General features: G+C 35.5%; 1 protein-coding gene across 1 annotated transcript; it reads left to right on the plus strand.

The window, feature by feature from the left end:
* The first annotated feature begins 191 nt into the window (after positions 1–191).
* On the plus strand, positions 192–6,727 carry LOC133520273 (max-like protein X). The gene is made up of 5 exons (XM_061854649.1): positions 192–524; positions 600–676; positions 750–860; positions 2,331–2,528; positions 6,105–6,727. The coding sequence occupies exons 1-5, from the start codon at positions 449–451 to the stop codon at positions 6,270–6,272; spliced, it is 630 nt and encodes a 209-aa protein (XP_061710633.1). The 5' UTR covers positions 192–448; the 3' UTR covers positions 6,273–6,727.
* The last annotated feature ends 9,514 nt before the right edge of the window (positions 6,728–16,241 follow it).

Raw genomic sequence — 16,241 nt, forward strand, 5'->3', positions numbered from 1 at the left:
GAAAAAGCATTTAAATTGAATTACATTAATTCTTTACCTTATTTTATCAATTGTATAACATTTTGTCGTAACACTTTTGAAAGAAAATGATAAATTAATTAAACTATCATAAGAAGTTATGAAATGTATTTTTTTTTACAATATCTGTGGCATCATCCATAGACATTGTGTTTGACAGCTGTCAATAATTGACATTTGGTTTCTATTATCACATCACATTTTATTATTTATTAATTGCGTAATAATTTGCACTACTCGTAGTTAACTTGAACTGCGTCTAATTAAATACTACTGAATAATTCATACAGAGATCAAAACTTTGTCAAGTGTAATGAATCGCTATTCATGACACGACGGTTAAATTATGAAGCTACATGATTAGTGATAATGGCTGAAACTGTAAACAATATTAATTAATTACTGTTTTTAAGAGGAATAGTCGTCGGCCATGTATCCGAGGTGCGGTAGTAGTGGTTCTATCCAGAACATGCACCAGACCCCGTCGTCATCCAACCATAATTCAGGTACCTAAAGAAAACATCAACACAATGTTTAACCTTGTGTGCCTTGTGCGTGTTTCTTAATAAATGTTTTTTCAGACGATGACGATGACAGCGGCGACAACAAAGCTTCCGCGCTCAGTTTTAAGGAGAGAAGAAGAGAGGCCCATACTCAGGTCACCATCAAGTCTAAACTTTTTTTAATAGTTCTTAAGCAACTGTACTAAAACTAATTTTTGATGGTTCCAGGCCGAGCAGAAGAGAAGGGATGCCATAAAGAAGGGTTACGACTCCCTGCAAGAGCTGGTGCCCACCTGCCAGCAGACAGATGCTTCTGGCTACAAGCCCAGTAAAGCTGCAGTAAGTTAATTTAGTATATAAAGCCGACCAGAAATATATGATAATTGTCAAGAGGTTCTTAAATGAAGTTTTTGTTGATTTTGAAATAAATGAAAGTGCAAAAACCTGTCTGAGCTTGTTTTTGTGTATTTTAGTATTTCAGTTAGATATAAATGATATAATGTGTCAATAAAACAATTTCATTTTCCTATAGTGGATATTACGCAAAACTCTGCGAAGGGGGCTCTACATACTGAGGGCCTACTGAGGAACACAAAAATCGAAATTTCGTAATCTGCCTCTCTATCACTAGCATATTCGAGCGATAAAGAAGCTAGGTAATGAAATTTCAATTTTCGTGTTTCTTTCTAAACAAAGCGCCTTGATGCATCATTGTCATAGTGAAAACTTCTCAACAATCTATTCAAGGCATAGTATGTATAAGTTACTCTATGGTTTATGTGATGTGATAGTGCTGCTCTCTGGTGGCAGAAATTTGCTGTAATACTTCCTATTGGAAACAACCCTATTTACATATCACTGGGGACACTGGGGTTATAAATGCAAAAAATTTTGTTCAAAATACAAATAATTTATTGTACTTAATAAACTCTTTCTCTTCTCCTTTTTTATGATGAAGGAGGCAAATGAGCAGACAAATCACCTGATGTTAAACAATTACCATTGCTGATAGACACCAAAAAATTATGCAAAAATATTTTTTGACATGATGATGACAAATAATGATAAATATTTTTTGGTGTTGAATAAGTGTAATTGCAGAGTCAAAAGGCTTCCTTTATTTTTTCATGCTTTGTTGTGTATAGTTGCTGTATAATTGATTTCCTAATTTATTTAATAATTAGTTACCTACCATCACTCCCACTGGCAACTGTTAACTGTCCATCGGTGGACCTTATTACAAATGGCATAAGGTCCACTGCTAGACAGTGTTGCTGTTTGTACAATGAAACATAAATCATTATTAAATGGAACACAGTACTTTGTTTTAGTGCATTCGATTTTAAAACTAAACAAATTCAATTGTATTTTCTAATACCATTCAAATTTGACTGGTACCCACCATGGGTTGTGCAACGTTAAACGAATGTGTCCTAGGAAGCTAGGATTTAATAAAATATTTAATGTGTGGTAGGTATTTATAAGAAGCTATAAATTATTTATTAATATTTAAATTACAACTTTGTATTTGTAGCATTCCTTCCTCTAGTTGTTTTGACTAAAATTTGTTACATTTGGGGAGGAAAGACGTTCATTGTATTTAAATAAAGTCTCAATCTACCCTGTATAATGATATTCCATAATATTTGTTATGTGAAGCAGCCAGTAGTTATAAAACCCACAGAGACGGCCGCAGAATGTCACTATACCATAAAATTCTATGCGTAAAATTAATTACTGTTGTCTCGGATAGAACAGAATAATTCACCATAAAAAAATCAACTTTTTCATGGCCACATTCTGTTGCAGGTTCTTCAGAAATCAATAGACTACATACAATACCTACTGCAGCAGCGACGTCGTCAGGAGGACGAGCGGAACGCGCTCCGGAAGGACGTGGTAGCGCTACGCATCATGCAAGCCAACTATGAGCAGATTGTCAAGGCACAGCACTCTGTGCCCGGGCATAATGAGCAACGGCTTACTGATCAGGATAAGTTTCAAGTTGTAAGTATTGAATGTCTTAACTTAGTAGACAGGAGGATGAGCGCAACGCGCGTCGCAACTTGACGTCCCTATGCGTGCACGACCACAGATGACTGGAATTTTGACAACGCTAAATAGCCGATAGGGATACATTAGAAAGGGACAGCATGATTCGTCCCTGAATCACAGTCAAACTTCGGTATTGTAGGAAGTGTAATTTCCGTACGGTAGTACTATTATTTATTCTGTGCCCCTACTCTCTATATATACTCTGGCAAAGCCACTTTCGCAGCAGAAAAGGGCGGCGAATAAAAAAAAAATAGGCGCCAAAGATCTCTCATAGAACATTTGAATTTCGCGCTTTTTTTCACTAACAAGTTGGGTATGTTAGAGTATACTTATACTTAACAAACCTATACAAAGTTGTATTACAAACCGTTATGGGCCTGTTACATTCACACTTATCGATATCGGGCCTGAGAATCGATTTCCGTTTCACGGAATATCACACACATCTTTAACAATATTTGACATGTAAAAATACTTTGTCTATAATTTAACTTTAGCATATGAACCATTTTTTAAATTTCAAAGATTGTTTACGATGTGCTGATATTTGGTGGAACGCTATACTCTTGCTCGGGCCCGACGTCGGGCCTGGCATCGGGCGATAGCGAGTGTCGATTTGATTGGCACTTTATGTATATACAAATTTACCAGAATATACATATAGATATAGCTGTTGACAAGACCTTCACCTTTTAAATAAATGAGGGTAGTTCATAATAAAACGCGTCAAACTTTCATCGAGGTTATCGAGCAACGTTGGAAAAGGAGCAAGTTTCAGTTCAATTGAAAAATGGCGTTTTACGGTACGGAAATTTTCCAAATTCAACAAATCAATAAAGCTTAGAGAGCAGGACATCATTTCGAAATAGATCCAAATGAAGAAATTAATTTACTGAAGCAAAACTTAGACATAGAAAATAATGCAAAATTTATAGGAAAGAGAGGAAAATGGGGACTACGTACTACGTTTTTATAGAGAAGCAGTAGTCCCTCTGAATGATGATGATATTGGTGATGGTATTAATATGTTTACTCTCCAGCTCTTTTGTTTGTCGATTAACCTCTCGTGTGCTGGGACGTGGGGCCGTGCAGTAGGTATTTAATTCTAATTGTTTTAAATTGCGCATGCAAGCCAACTAGAAGCAGATTGGGAAGGCTCACTGATCAGGATATATTTCTAGTCCTAAGTATTGACAGATCTCTTTGCGTTCCGCGATTGTTTTTCATCATCTATCATTTTAATAGAATTATTATACAAGTTTATTCCATTTGCCTTTATCTAATTTTTAATACGAATAAACTACTTATTTCTATTTCTATGGTAATTGCTCTGCAATAAAATATCCATAGTTAACTGCTCAGTGGATAATAAATAAAAGCGTCATTACAGTAGGTACATAATATAGTGTTAAACTTTGTTCTGTTCGAATCTCAAAAGAATGTAAACAAAAATAACCATGTGACTAAAATGAGGTACAATCATTTGTCGAACAACCAAGTCACAGGATCGTATTGTTTTACTACTTATAGATGGATTTTTGTTTTCATTATTTTACGTGCCCCCTGAGGAAATAATTCAGTTTAAATATGACTGATAACTACTCCTAACTTTTCGTTGCAATTGAGGTTAGGTTAAACTTGTTTACAAATTGATTTAGCAGAGAATTCTCTATGTCGAAAACACTAGTTGTCAGACACAATTTACGTACATTTCTAAATAACTCATTCCTTAAAATCTTATAGGCATGATGGCAAATGCTTTGTCTTATGGCCTTATGTCTAACTAATCAAATACATCTTTGGAAACAATAACGGCTCAGTTGGAAACTTTCGATATCCGAACTGCCAAAATTTTCAAAGAAAACAAAGGGTGAACTTTTGACCGTTAGTGTAGATATAACTTTTTTTCACAATATAATAAAATTTTAGTAAGCATTTTTACTTAAGTTGATTATAACAACTTATTAAGTATTAAATTTAAAATAAAAATAATTTTTCAGTTTTATTATAAATAAATTTAATGAATTTAATTCTTATCTTTTTATTCATCTTACTTTCTAGGTGACGAGGTTTTTTACAATATGGATATAAAAGTAAAATATAAAAACATTAAATAAACAATACAAAACACATTGTAAATAACCTAACCTAGGGTGCCGCCAGCAGCGGGGCAGGGCCCAAGCTGCCGGCAGTCAGGGTCACAGAGAGGGGAACCGCGGGACTATCCGCGCCGACCGCGCCGTGTCCTAATTTTTATAGTGTCCGACCGAAACATGTTTTTTTGCCGAAGCCGAAGGTTCGGTTTTGGTTCTAGTTTCAGCCGAAACCGAAACATTTGTTCGACCGTTATCCATGAAAAAGTAAATACCAATAATTTGCATAGGTGGTACAAAACAAAACAAGATTATTAAAAAACTTATAATAAGATGTAGCTATTCAGTCTTCATTTTTAAAGGGCCCAATCAAGCAAACTCCAATAAGGCCTGTTAAATTTACTGAGCGGACACTTATACACCTCTTTTAATCTGCTTATTTAAAAACTTATTATCAGTCAAATATTTTCCCCAATGCAGCGAATTAATGTAGAACATTGCAAGTTAGCTGCGCAATCATGGTGCACAGGCAAGTATTCACTGCTGAACTCTTCAAACGCAAATCAAATATTTGTCATCTCACTTGCTCGAAAGAGATCTTATTTCATGCAGGTGTACTGAAGGACAAAGGCCTATATTGTGCCCACGGGTTTATGGATTGTGAAAAAAAGCTTTAAATCACTAAGGTCTGTGCCTTCGATGTCAAAATATCACAATATGGTGGACGAATTTTTGAAATGTCACCGTATTTAAGAATAATTTCGCTTAAAATGTAGGTTTTTCTTCGCAAATGTGATGAAGAATTTTTTGTGTGTAACTCGGGGGTAAGAATATTGTTACTCGAGTCTTTAATTCATTACTGCTGCGGCTGTCGTGACGGAAATGAACGGAGCAAAGCACGGGGATGTCATTATAAACGTCATATTTTCATATCAATTTGACATTATTGATGTGATGATGATGACATTGCCACACTTTATTCTTGCAAGTGCCATAGAGCTAGCTTGGTCCGACTATATTTTACAAGTAAAGTCAATAAAAGTGTGTTAGGATGCTATTCCATTCCACCCGTCCAATTTCTTGCTCCAATGTGTATTTGCATCTCACATTTTACTCAATGACAAAGTGAGACGCGATGCACATTGGACAAAGAAATTGGACAGGTGGAATACCATCCTTAACATTGATATTACAACGGGAAGTATTCATTTCTAATGTAATACAAATATATATTCGGAAGTATCCCAAGCTAAAGGCTCATTTAGACGGCGCGCGGACTCGCATGTGGTTATAGTTACATTGCGAACTATTTAGGTTACATCCAATTCAGCCGACCGATCAAATACCGCAATGTAACGAAACTCGCATGAATGAGCCCTTAGTCTTTAGTTTACAGTTACACTATCAAGTTCCAAATTAACAATCCCCTAAACAGTTTCAGGGTATAATGGACAAGCTGTACGAGTCGTTCGAGTCGGTGCCGACGAACAACTTCGCGGAGTTCTCGGCGGGCGTGTTTAACTGGCTGGAGGAGTACTGCAAGCCGCAGTCTCTGCGGACCATGGTGCACGGTGTGCTACGTGAGCAGAGCTACACACCATAGTTTTTTTTTATATTAATGTAAAATGAAAATAATCACCGCTTCGGGCAATAGCTAAACTTGAACTTGCGACCTTTGGAACACCGGTCAAGTTGCTCTTAACCAAGCTACCGAGGCTTGCTAGAAGTGTGCGATTTTTTCCATTCCTTCCTTTTGTTTACACGCCTTAAAGCGGCGCATAGTGACATCTACCGTAAAAAGCTCTATTGTGAGCGACACATGAGTCTTAAGTTACATTGAGAATTCACCAGTAACAATGTGCTATCCAATACTAAAGTAATAAAAAAAAAGACCCATATGGACCCATATTGGGTTGCATAAAAGTTTAAGTCATATCTTTGATACACATAACCATTTTTGTCATAATCATCATTGCGCATACAAATGAAAAGTCATATTATATTGTGTCATACATTTTTAGCCATAATATTTGATGACATACGTAGCAGTTGTCATATATTTATGACAAAATTCCAGGAATTATGCTCAGGAAAAAATCTGACTAAAGATTTGTATGACTTACAATTTTATGCCTAAAGTGTTATTACATGTAATTAAAAATATGACAAAAGTTGTTATGCGACCAGAGGGAGTCTCAAAAAAAACACCACAGATTGTTAATGCGTTCACTCATCAAGCGTCCAGTAGACTACATTAGTATGTACTGTAGAACTGTACTTAGGTAAAGAATAAGTACTCGCAGCGGGACATGCCCAAAAAAATGTTCCAGAAATATAAATTTTTACCTCAGTACTAAAGCAGAAACGTGGCCTAAGACCTTGCTTAGCCTATAGACTAGATACTATAATACAATACAGGACATGTCCAGTAAGTCTCATGCGGGAAGGCGGACGACTGGCGGGTCAAGATAGTTACAGAACACACAAAAAAGTTATTCTAATTTTCTTTTCCTACGTTTGAGGCATTTCCAAGACGATATGTTTTTTATAAAGAATAAAGTAGATAAAAACGTTCGGTCTTAGGTTTTATACCGAATGTGAATGAGTAGCTATCAGAAGTGCACTTAACTGAAATAAATGTGCTTCAAAATATATGATATTGCATTAAAGCATTGATCTTAGTTAAATAATATCTAAGTTAATTTGAAATAGAGCTGGATTGTCAAAGAAAACTTTGTAACCACAATAAATTTACTGCCATCTTTCGATACATGATTAAAACTTTTATAACGCTATTTGACTTTGATTCTTATTACTGATATGTGTTAAATTTGTTAAATATCAAAAAGTGGCGTCATCTTAGTGGCGGCCTCGTTTCGAGCGATGGCGCCATAACCTCTATTTCAAATTCTCGTTGATAATATGATATATATTTTATAAAAATTGTTACACGATAGTGTATAAAAATGCACCATATAAAATTGTTTAAAACGACCTACCACCGATCCTTAAAGTATTAAGGTTCGGTTCATTTTGAACACATTGTCAACTAAGCAACTTACGCTTACGTACCTATGGATTATTTGTTACTACAAAAATTACGGCTCCAACACTCAGCGCCTTGGACAGTTAGATACATTCTAATTTCTAACGATGGTCCAACCTGTCAAATTTCTTTGTCCAATGTGTATTTGCTTCTCATATTTTGCTTAATGATAGAGTGAGACGCAATGACATTGGACCACCGTTAGCAGCTAGCTCGGCATTACTACAAATTATATATCTCGCGTCGAATGTTGGTCCCAAATCTGTTAAATTGTGAGTTAAATAGTACATTGTGCATAGAGGGGGGGTAAGTAAAATATTGTACGAGTCTATATATTCACGACAGCCGCAGGCTGGAGTAAATTAAAGACTCAAGTAACAATATTCTTACCCCCGGAGTTACACACAATGTTTTTTATCACACTTGCGAAGAAAAAACTAAAATTTAAGCGAAATAGTGCTTAAATACGGTGACATTTCAAACATTCATCCGCTATATTGTTATGTTTTGACAGCTTACGCATCGAAGACAATTGAAAATTGTGTAAAATTATTTAAAACAGCTTATTAAATAACTCCCTAGGGAGTTACAGCTTTTTTTCACAATCCATAACTCCCGCTGGAATAATATAGGCCTTTGTCCTTCATCAGCGTTTGTCGTTTCGAGCAAGTGTGATGAACAATAATTATCCTTATATCTAGATACACACATAAACATCAGTACTTACGTGCTATACTTACACCTCTATATTAGAAATATGTTTTTACTATATTTTTATTACTTAAATGCTACATTTCTAAGTAGATTAATGTGCTACACTTTCAAAATATGTCTACATTTATTGTACATGACAGCTACTGCATATAAAAATGAACTGTCATAGGAATCATCATTCGACGCGAGAGATATAATCAAATCAAATAAATAAATGTAAAATTTACCTTCATTGACATTGAATCGTATATTATCATGTTATTTGTGTTGTCATTGTATACTATCGGAAAATATTCTTAGGCTACACAGAACGAGCAGGCGCGCTCGGGCGAGGAAAACGCGCGCGGCGCCTCGGCCGAGGCACGTATACACTGGCCGTTTTCTGCGCGAGGAAATTGCCTCGCGCGTATGCTCGCTCTGTGTGGACCCGTCTATTGACAATAGGGTTGTTTCCATCTACAAATCTTAGGGCAGAATTGTATCCTAATAAATTCTTTTGGATTATAAGAACATGTTAAACTACTTTTAGGGGACCTGTAATAACCATATTTTTGTAAATATTGAATTTAAAATATCTTTTGGCACACGTCACGTGACCAAACTCGAAACGTCATTGAACATTCTGATGACGTCACAACTCTCGGATTGACTCTTGACAGTTAGGCAATAAACAACAAATGACAAATGTCAGTTGACAGTTCGTCGTATCTTCTACGTGCGTATGTAGTTATGTGTCAAACCGTAAACTGTGACGTCACACAATTTTCAAAGAGCGTTTTGGGCGCGAAAGCATCTGTCAAAATATATTTTGTTAATTTAACATATTTAAAGCCGTTTTTAGTATAAAAGTTGAATTTTAGGGCAACTTTTAGTTAATATAGAACATAATACGAGCGTTTCAAAAAATTGGAAACAACCCTATTATTTTTATACGGTACCCGGTGATAAATATTGCACATCGGTCTTTAGAAAGAGAATATGGGAGGCAGAGGTGTGTATGTAGAGGGGTATATTTGGCGCCCTAAGCAGCCCCATATCATAAGAACAAATGCATTTTTTCGCGTCTTTCGGAAATGTGGGCCGTCCTTCGCAGCCTGCCGCCCCGGGCCATGGCCCCCTTGGCCCTAGGGTAAATACAATATACAAATAGGGACAACGAGACAGAAAGGGATAACGCTCTATGATCGAAAATCCGATGTGCTATATTTATCGCCGGGTACTGTCTGTACGTACTAATTTCACAGAATCAATTGTATCATCCATTTGGTTTTATATATTTTTATTTTTTTAGACATAAGTATAATTTTCATTGTTGTGATATATTTTCTTACTTCTTTTATTTCTTTTGTTAGTGATTTGGTCATGTGAAACTTTGTTGTAACTGCGTTCGAACAATGATGTGTTCTGACCTGACATCAGTCATACTTTTAATATTAAGTTGTTTTAGGGAAATCATATACAGGAAAACAAAGGCACACCATCTAAAAATAAAAGAAATTGATACATGATTTTTTAACGAATTGTTACTTACCTATAAAAAAAGGAATTATTACAATATACCATATTTACTGACGACAATATTAGTGCCTTATAGTTTGCATTATTATATAGATGTTATATGAAAATACACATTATGTTGATGATACGTATGCCTTTCATTTATTACCAACCCTCCTTCCATCTGCTTATCTTGTAGAAGTCGTTGAATACCAGATTCAGGACCCCGGACCAGTAAGAAAGAACGAGTTTTTTTTTTATTGTAGTTGAAACAAGCTTTTATTGTTGTCTCTGTACAGACTGGGCCAAAAATACCTATGTTGGCATTTTTTATACTGCGGCATATTGTTGATAATTTTTTTTAAACGTTTGTATTTGTGTATCGTACGTAGCTAACAGAGAATATTTTGAATATAAGGAGTGGTTCAGTAAGAAAATGGTAGTGAACTACATATTTGGATTTTTTTTTTACTTTTTGCTAATTACGAAGCAGGATTCTTTAAGTAATCTGTAGATCTAATACTATAATATTAAAAATAAAATCATATTGAAAAATATGAAATTGAGTTTTTTTTTTTCATGTGTAGGTGCTTTTACTGGGTTACCAACCGTAGGAATAATTTATCGATTATCAAATTTGACTAAATTTTACTACTCTATTTTTATGATGTGTCCTTACTCCTCACCAGCGACCATGAGTTCAGCAAATGAAAATCGATAGCGAGAAGGTTAAGGATTAACTGTACAGTTAAATGAAACTACTAACTTCTACTACATCTACATTAAAAAGTTTAGTAAATTGTTTAAAATTTTCTAAACATCTCGTACCTATTATTAAACTATAAATTTATCCATGTTATAGATAGGTATGATCTATAATGATCCCTGATGGCTTCACGCTGAGGGTGCACCAGCTTCACTCGCGTCACTATGTGCACTTCAGTTCATTTGTGGTGCGCGTGCCGCGGCCGCTGCAGGACACCATCGCAAGCGCGGACTTCTGGCCGAAGGGTGGTGTTTCGGCGGTTCCGGGGCAACCTGCCGAATCCTACGCCGAGTCAGAGGACGCTACGGAGCCACGCTGTTACCGTCGCCCAAATCCAATGTTTAAATTGTATTTTGTTATTATTTGTGTCTTCTCGTATCTTTGTATTTTTTTTTGTAGTTCGCAGTACCTTAGTAGTAATACTGTAATGCTGTGTAACTAATTTGAATAATAAGATAAAATAAATAAATAAATAATTGACAAGAGTGACGATGGTCCCGGTTTCAAATCCTAGTAAGGGCATTTATTCGTGTGATGTGCATGGATATTTGTTCCAGAGTCATGGGTGTTTTCTATGTATTTAAGTATTTATAAATATTATATATATCGTTATTTGATATTTACCACTAGCTTTTCGGTGAAGGAAAACATCGTGAGGAAACCTGCACACATCTGCGAAGAAATTCAAAGGTGTATGTGAAGTCCCCAATCCGCATTGGGCTAGCGTGGGGACTATAGCCCGAGCCCTCTTGCACATGAGAGGAGGCCTGTGCCCAGCAGTGGGACGTATATAGGCTGAATTATTATTATTATATTATATATATATCGTTGCCTAAGTTCCCTCAACAGAAGCCTTATTGAGCTTACTGTGTAATAATTTGTGTAATAATGTCCTATTATTTATAAAAATAAATAAATATATATATATATTTTTATATATCGACAATAAGGTCGTTTATACATATTTTTGGGACTTTGTTTGTATCGATATTTTCAGACGTGACTGTATAATCAAAGTACGCAGCTATTTTCGCTACCCAGTACGTAGCGACCATGCTGTCAGCTACGACGTCGTAGGGCTACAAGTGTAGTATTGCTGTAAATCAATCAAACCTACGGCCTACGATAGTCAAATAGAAAACCTCAAATTTTAACCTTTAACTTTTTAACCTTTTTGATTAAAAAACCCCAATTAATATTTAAAATATATTAACTAGAATATTTTGTATAAGTAATCAAATAGGTACAGCCAAGGTTCGGTTTTATATGCAGTAAAGAGAATTGATTGCAATAGAGAGGTAAAGTCTAAGAAAAACCGTGCCCCTCAGTTTTACATCTAAAACAGATGGTGCTGTACTTATGTTATCCCCGAAGCCCGCATCAGATTAAAATGTTATGGTTTTGATATGACCGTGACAATCGGCTTGGTAATAGGGTTGATTCCATCTACAAATCTTAGTGCAGAATTGTATCCCAATAAATTATTTTGGATTATAAAAACATGTTAAACTACTTTTAGGGGGCCTGTTATGACCATATTTTTGTAAATATTGAATTTAAAATATCTTTTGGCACACGTCACGTGACCAAACTCGAAACGTCATTGAAGATTCTGATGACGTCACAACTCTCGGATTGACACTGTTGACAGTTAGGCGATAAACAACAAATGACAAATGTCAGTTGACAGTTCGTATCTTCTACGTATGTATGTAGTTATGTGTCAAACCGTAAACTGTGACGTCACACAATTTTCAAAGAGCGTTTTGGGCGCGAAAGCATCTGTCATAATATATTTTGTTAATTTAACATATTTAAAGCCGTTTTTAGTATAAAAGTTGAATTTTAGGGCAACTTTTAGTTAATGTAGAACGTAATACAAGCGTTTCAAAAAATTGGAAACAACCCTATTGACCTGCATCTCACGCACGACTTTCACTTCAGGGTGCGTAACCAACGTGGCGATCCTTTACGCTCCGTAGCGAACGAAACGCAACTGTCACTTTCGCACTACTGCATACTATATAATACAATACAAATCATATAGGTACTACAATACATAATCTCGGAAATTTTTTTTACATGGAAACCCACTACTACACTATGTACTATAACTTATAAGGTATACTAAGAATAGTTAATTTAAATTACTGAGGCTATTTTGAAGTGAAAACTTCTTTAGCGGCGCTGTGCACTTTTTTTGTACTTGTTTTTTGTGGCAATAAAGCATTTTTCATTGTGTTAAGAGGAAAGGGGACGATCGATTCTCTATACAATAAAAAGGTAGTCCTAATTTTCCTTCCTGGATATTGACATCATGGACAAATCTTTTTACAGAAAATTTATGTGTTTTAGTCATAACTAGGAGTTAGGAGCGAAAAACAGGTACCATACAATTTTATAAATGATCCTAACTCTTATACTTAATATTGAAAAAATCTAACGGGCATAGCTATGAAACAAATCAAATTGTATAAAACTATTTTCAATAATGTTAATATCCAGAGAGGAAAATGGGGACTACGTCTGTATGGAAAGGTGCATTCGGGACATTCGTTTCGTTTCGTCTTAAAGGCGCGTAACGCACTTGCAACCCCTCTGGTGTTGCAGGTGTCCGTGGGCGACGGTATTTGCTTACCATCAGGCGATTCGTTTCTAGTTTGCATCTTATATCCGTATCATGGCCAAAAAACTCTCAGACTAACATGCTAAGGAGTTGTTTAAGCAGCTAAAAATCATGACGTTACCTTCTGTATATGTACTAGAAGCATGCAAGTACAGTCAGCGTCAAATAATTTGTAGCAACCAAAGTAGCCAAATAGTTCGGTACACCATATATTTAGTATGGTGTACCGAACTATTTGGCCACTTTGACTGCTACAAAGTATTTGACGCTGACTGTACATACGACGCAATCTCGAACGGATCCCCTCTAATTGCCAAAAACTACAGACTGTAACGCGCCGACGCAACCTCCTATACGTGCCTCCGACGTCTAGCAAAGTCTAGGAAATCCTAAAAAATAGTAGGCATAAAACTTTACAATACTCTAGACGATCAATTAAAATCTGCTTCGGAGTCAATGTTTGAAAAAAATCTTAAACGGATATTGCTGGACATGGCGTGCTATAGTGTTGACGAATTCGTTAACTGCTACAAGTCAGTGACCCATCTACAGAATCGGTAAATCTGATGTACCTGTGATATATATTGTAATTGTATGATGTTACCTAATGTATAGTATAGAAATTAGCAAAAATGACATTTAATTTTTTTAATATTTTATCAATAAATGATCTATATATCTATATCATAAGAAAAAATAACGATTTTTAGTAAAAGCTTATTAATTATAGGTTCATACCAAAGATTCATTAATTGTGTTAGATATGTAAAATCTGAGGCAAATCTGTGCCTACATTTTGACAGCTGAAGTAGATGTTGCTGTACTTCTCTTTATATTTTGCTGTAACACTGGTTGTCAAAAGTTGAAGGTTTACAATTCAGTAACCACAAAATACATGGCGCAGTATCTGTTCCGGCTGTCAAAATACGGGGTACGATTTTCTCTTAGACTACAACTTCATTAAGTACAAAAACATGCCTTTGATTCATTCAACTGGAATTTTCATTGATAAAAGAGCTCTTTTCATCTGATCTCATAAAAAAATTATCGTCTGAGATGTGTATTTGCATGCCAATATTGCCTTGCCAATCCAAACGCCAGACATCGTAAACATTTTTAAATTATTGCAAAATATTAGCGAATTATAGCTTGATCGGTTCTTCATTTTCATTATTTTCACAGATCGTTCTTTATATTTATTTAATCTTTATTGCATAAAAGAAAACCTTAAAGTACAAAAGGCGGTCTTAATGCCATGAGGCATTCTCTACCAGTCAATCTTTAGGCAAAGCAGAGAGATTGTGGGCGGTGCTACTTTAACAACAACAACCAAATATAATACAATAACATACCATACATACATATATGTATATATTCGCTTTTTCTCTGAATTACAAAAACTATATATACCAAATATTAGAGGTAAAGGTAATAGCGATAGCTGAATTCATAGAATTTTGTTCAATAGAAAATGTTCTTGTATCTGCTCTGGCATCCAATATCCAATGAATAAAATGATTAAAAGCGGAATTCTTTTGATCGTAAAATAAATAGTTTCCATAGTAAAAGGCTCATCGATTCTACCAGTGACCAGAGAGCTGGCAGCTGTCTCTCGCAGCGCATTAGTATTGCCATTCAGCGAGGGAATGCTGCCAGCATTTTTGGCACAATGCCGCGGGGGCCTTATTTAGATATATTTTAATTTAGATTAGTTTTTAATTTTATTATAAGTGTGGTATGTACCATTAATTTTACATTTCGTAAAATCCTACGTGACCATTTTTCGCACCCTTAAGACGAAAGTGGAGGACCCGCCCGAAATCACCATTTCATACAAACGTGGTCCTCATTTCCCTCTCTGGATTTTAACATTATTGAATATATTTTGACACAATTTGTTGTATATCCACCACAGCTATGCCCCTACGTTTGATTTTTTCGTTTTTTTTAGTTATTATAGGAGTAAGAAGCATGTACAAATTTGTATGAAATCAGTTTTTCGCCCCTAATTTTTATAATAATACAAAATTCTAAATATACATATTTGATGTATATTGGCATAGCTATGGCCAATATACATCAAATTATGTAAATATATTTTCTAAAATGTCAATATTCGGAGAGAAAAATTGGGAGTACGTTTGTAATGTTTGTATGGAGAATCGGCCGTACTTTTTCCTCTTAAGAGATTTGGTCAGTTCTATTTTAAATCATTCCCTGCCAGGAATCCGCTTAGTGAGTGCTCGTAACTTTTGCTTAGACGCTACGAGTAGACAACGCACTATAGGGAGCGTGCATGAACTGTAGGAGGCAGCACACGAGCCGTCAGATTTTTGGCGCGAGGCGTAAATGTGATGTTTTTTGTTCCGACGTAGCCCACAAGATGGCAGAACCTACTATGCACAAGAAAACGCGTGACGTGTACATGTGCATGTTTATTGTTCCGATTCAGGCCACAAGATGGCAGACCCTCCAACGCGCACGGTCCCTATTGTTGCTGTAGGTAACCATTATAACAACTAGAGATGCCACGAATATTCGGCAACTTTCGGTATTCGGCCTCTCTGGCGAGTATTCGGTCAATTATTTTGTACTATTCGGCCGAATACCGACTACCAAATTTCACCTCGTGAAAAAAACATATTTGAAGTGTACTTACAAACTATTATACTGAATATTTAAAGTATATCCTTGGGAAGCTGTTTTCAAAAAAGAATATTTTTGCTTGCAATCGATTTTATTTTTATCGAAGGCTTACATGTGCTTGACTTTTGAATACAATACAATAAAAATACTCTTTTGCACACCTCAGTACAGAAAATAAACAACTACTCTGAAATCTTAGCAAACAATGTCCTTTAGGCGATCAGTTTTCATAATAAATATGACTCAAATTGTACCTGCACATGTTTTACCGAATATT

The sequence above is a fragment of the Cydia pomonella genome, chromosome 8 (assembly GCF_033807575.1).
Source record: "Cydia pomonella isolate Wapato2018A chromosome 8, ilCydPomo1, whole genome shotgun sequence".
NCBI lineage: Eukaryota > Metazoa > Arthropoda > Insecta > Lepidoptera > Tortricidae > Cydia > Cydia pomonella.

What these genes read in the sequence shown, in the direction of transcription:
- LOC133520273 (XM_061854649.1), top strand. Translation starts at nt 449, where the DNA reads ATGTATCCGAGGTGCGGTAGTAGTGGTTCTATCCAGAACATGCACCAG. An exon ending in ACAAGCCCAGTAAAGCTGCA is followed by an intron (nt 861 to 2,330) that starts GTAAGTTAATTT and finishes ATTCTGTTGCAG; the next exon opens with GTTCTTCAGAAATCAATAGA. An exon ending in ATCAGGATAAGTTTCAAGTT is followed by an intron (nt 2,529 to 6,104) that starts GTAAGTATTGAA and finishes TCCCCTAAACAG; the next exon opens with TTTCAGGGTATAATGGACAA.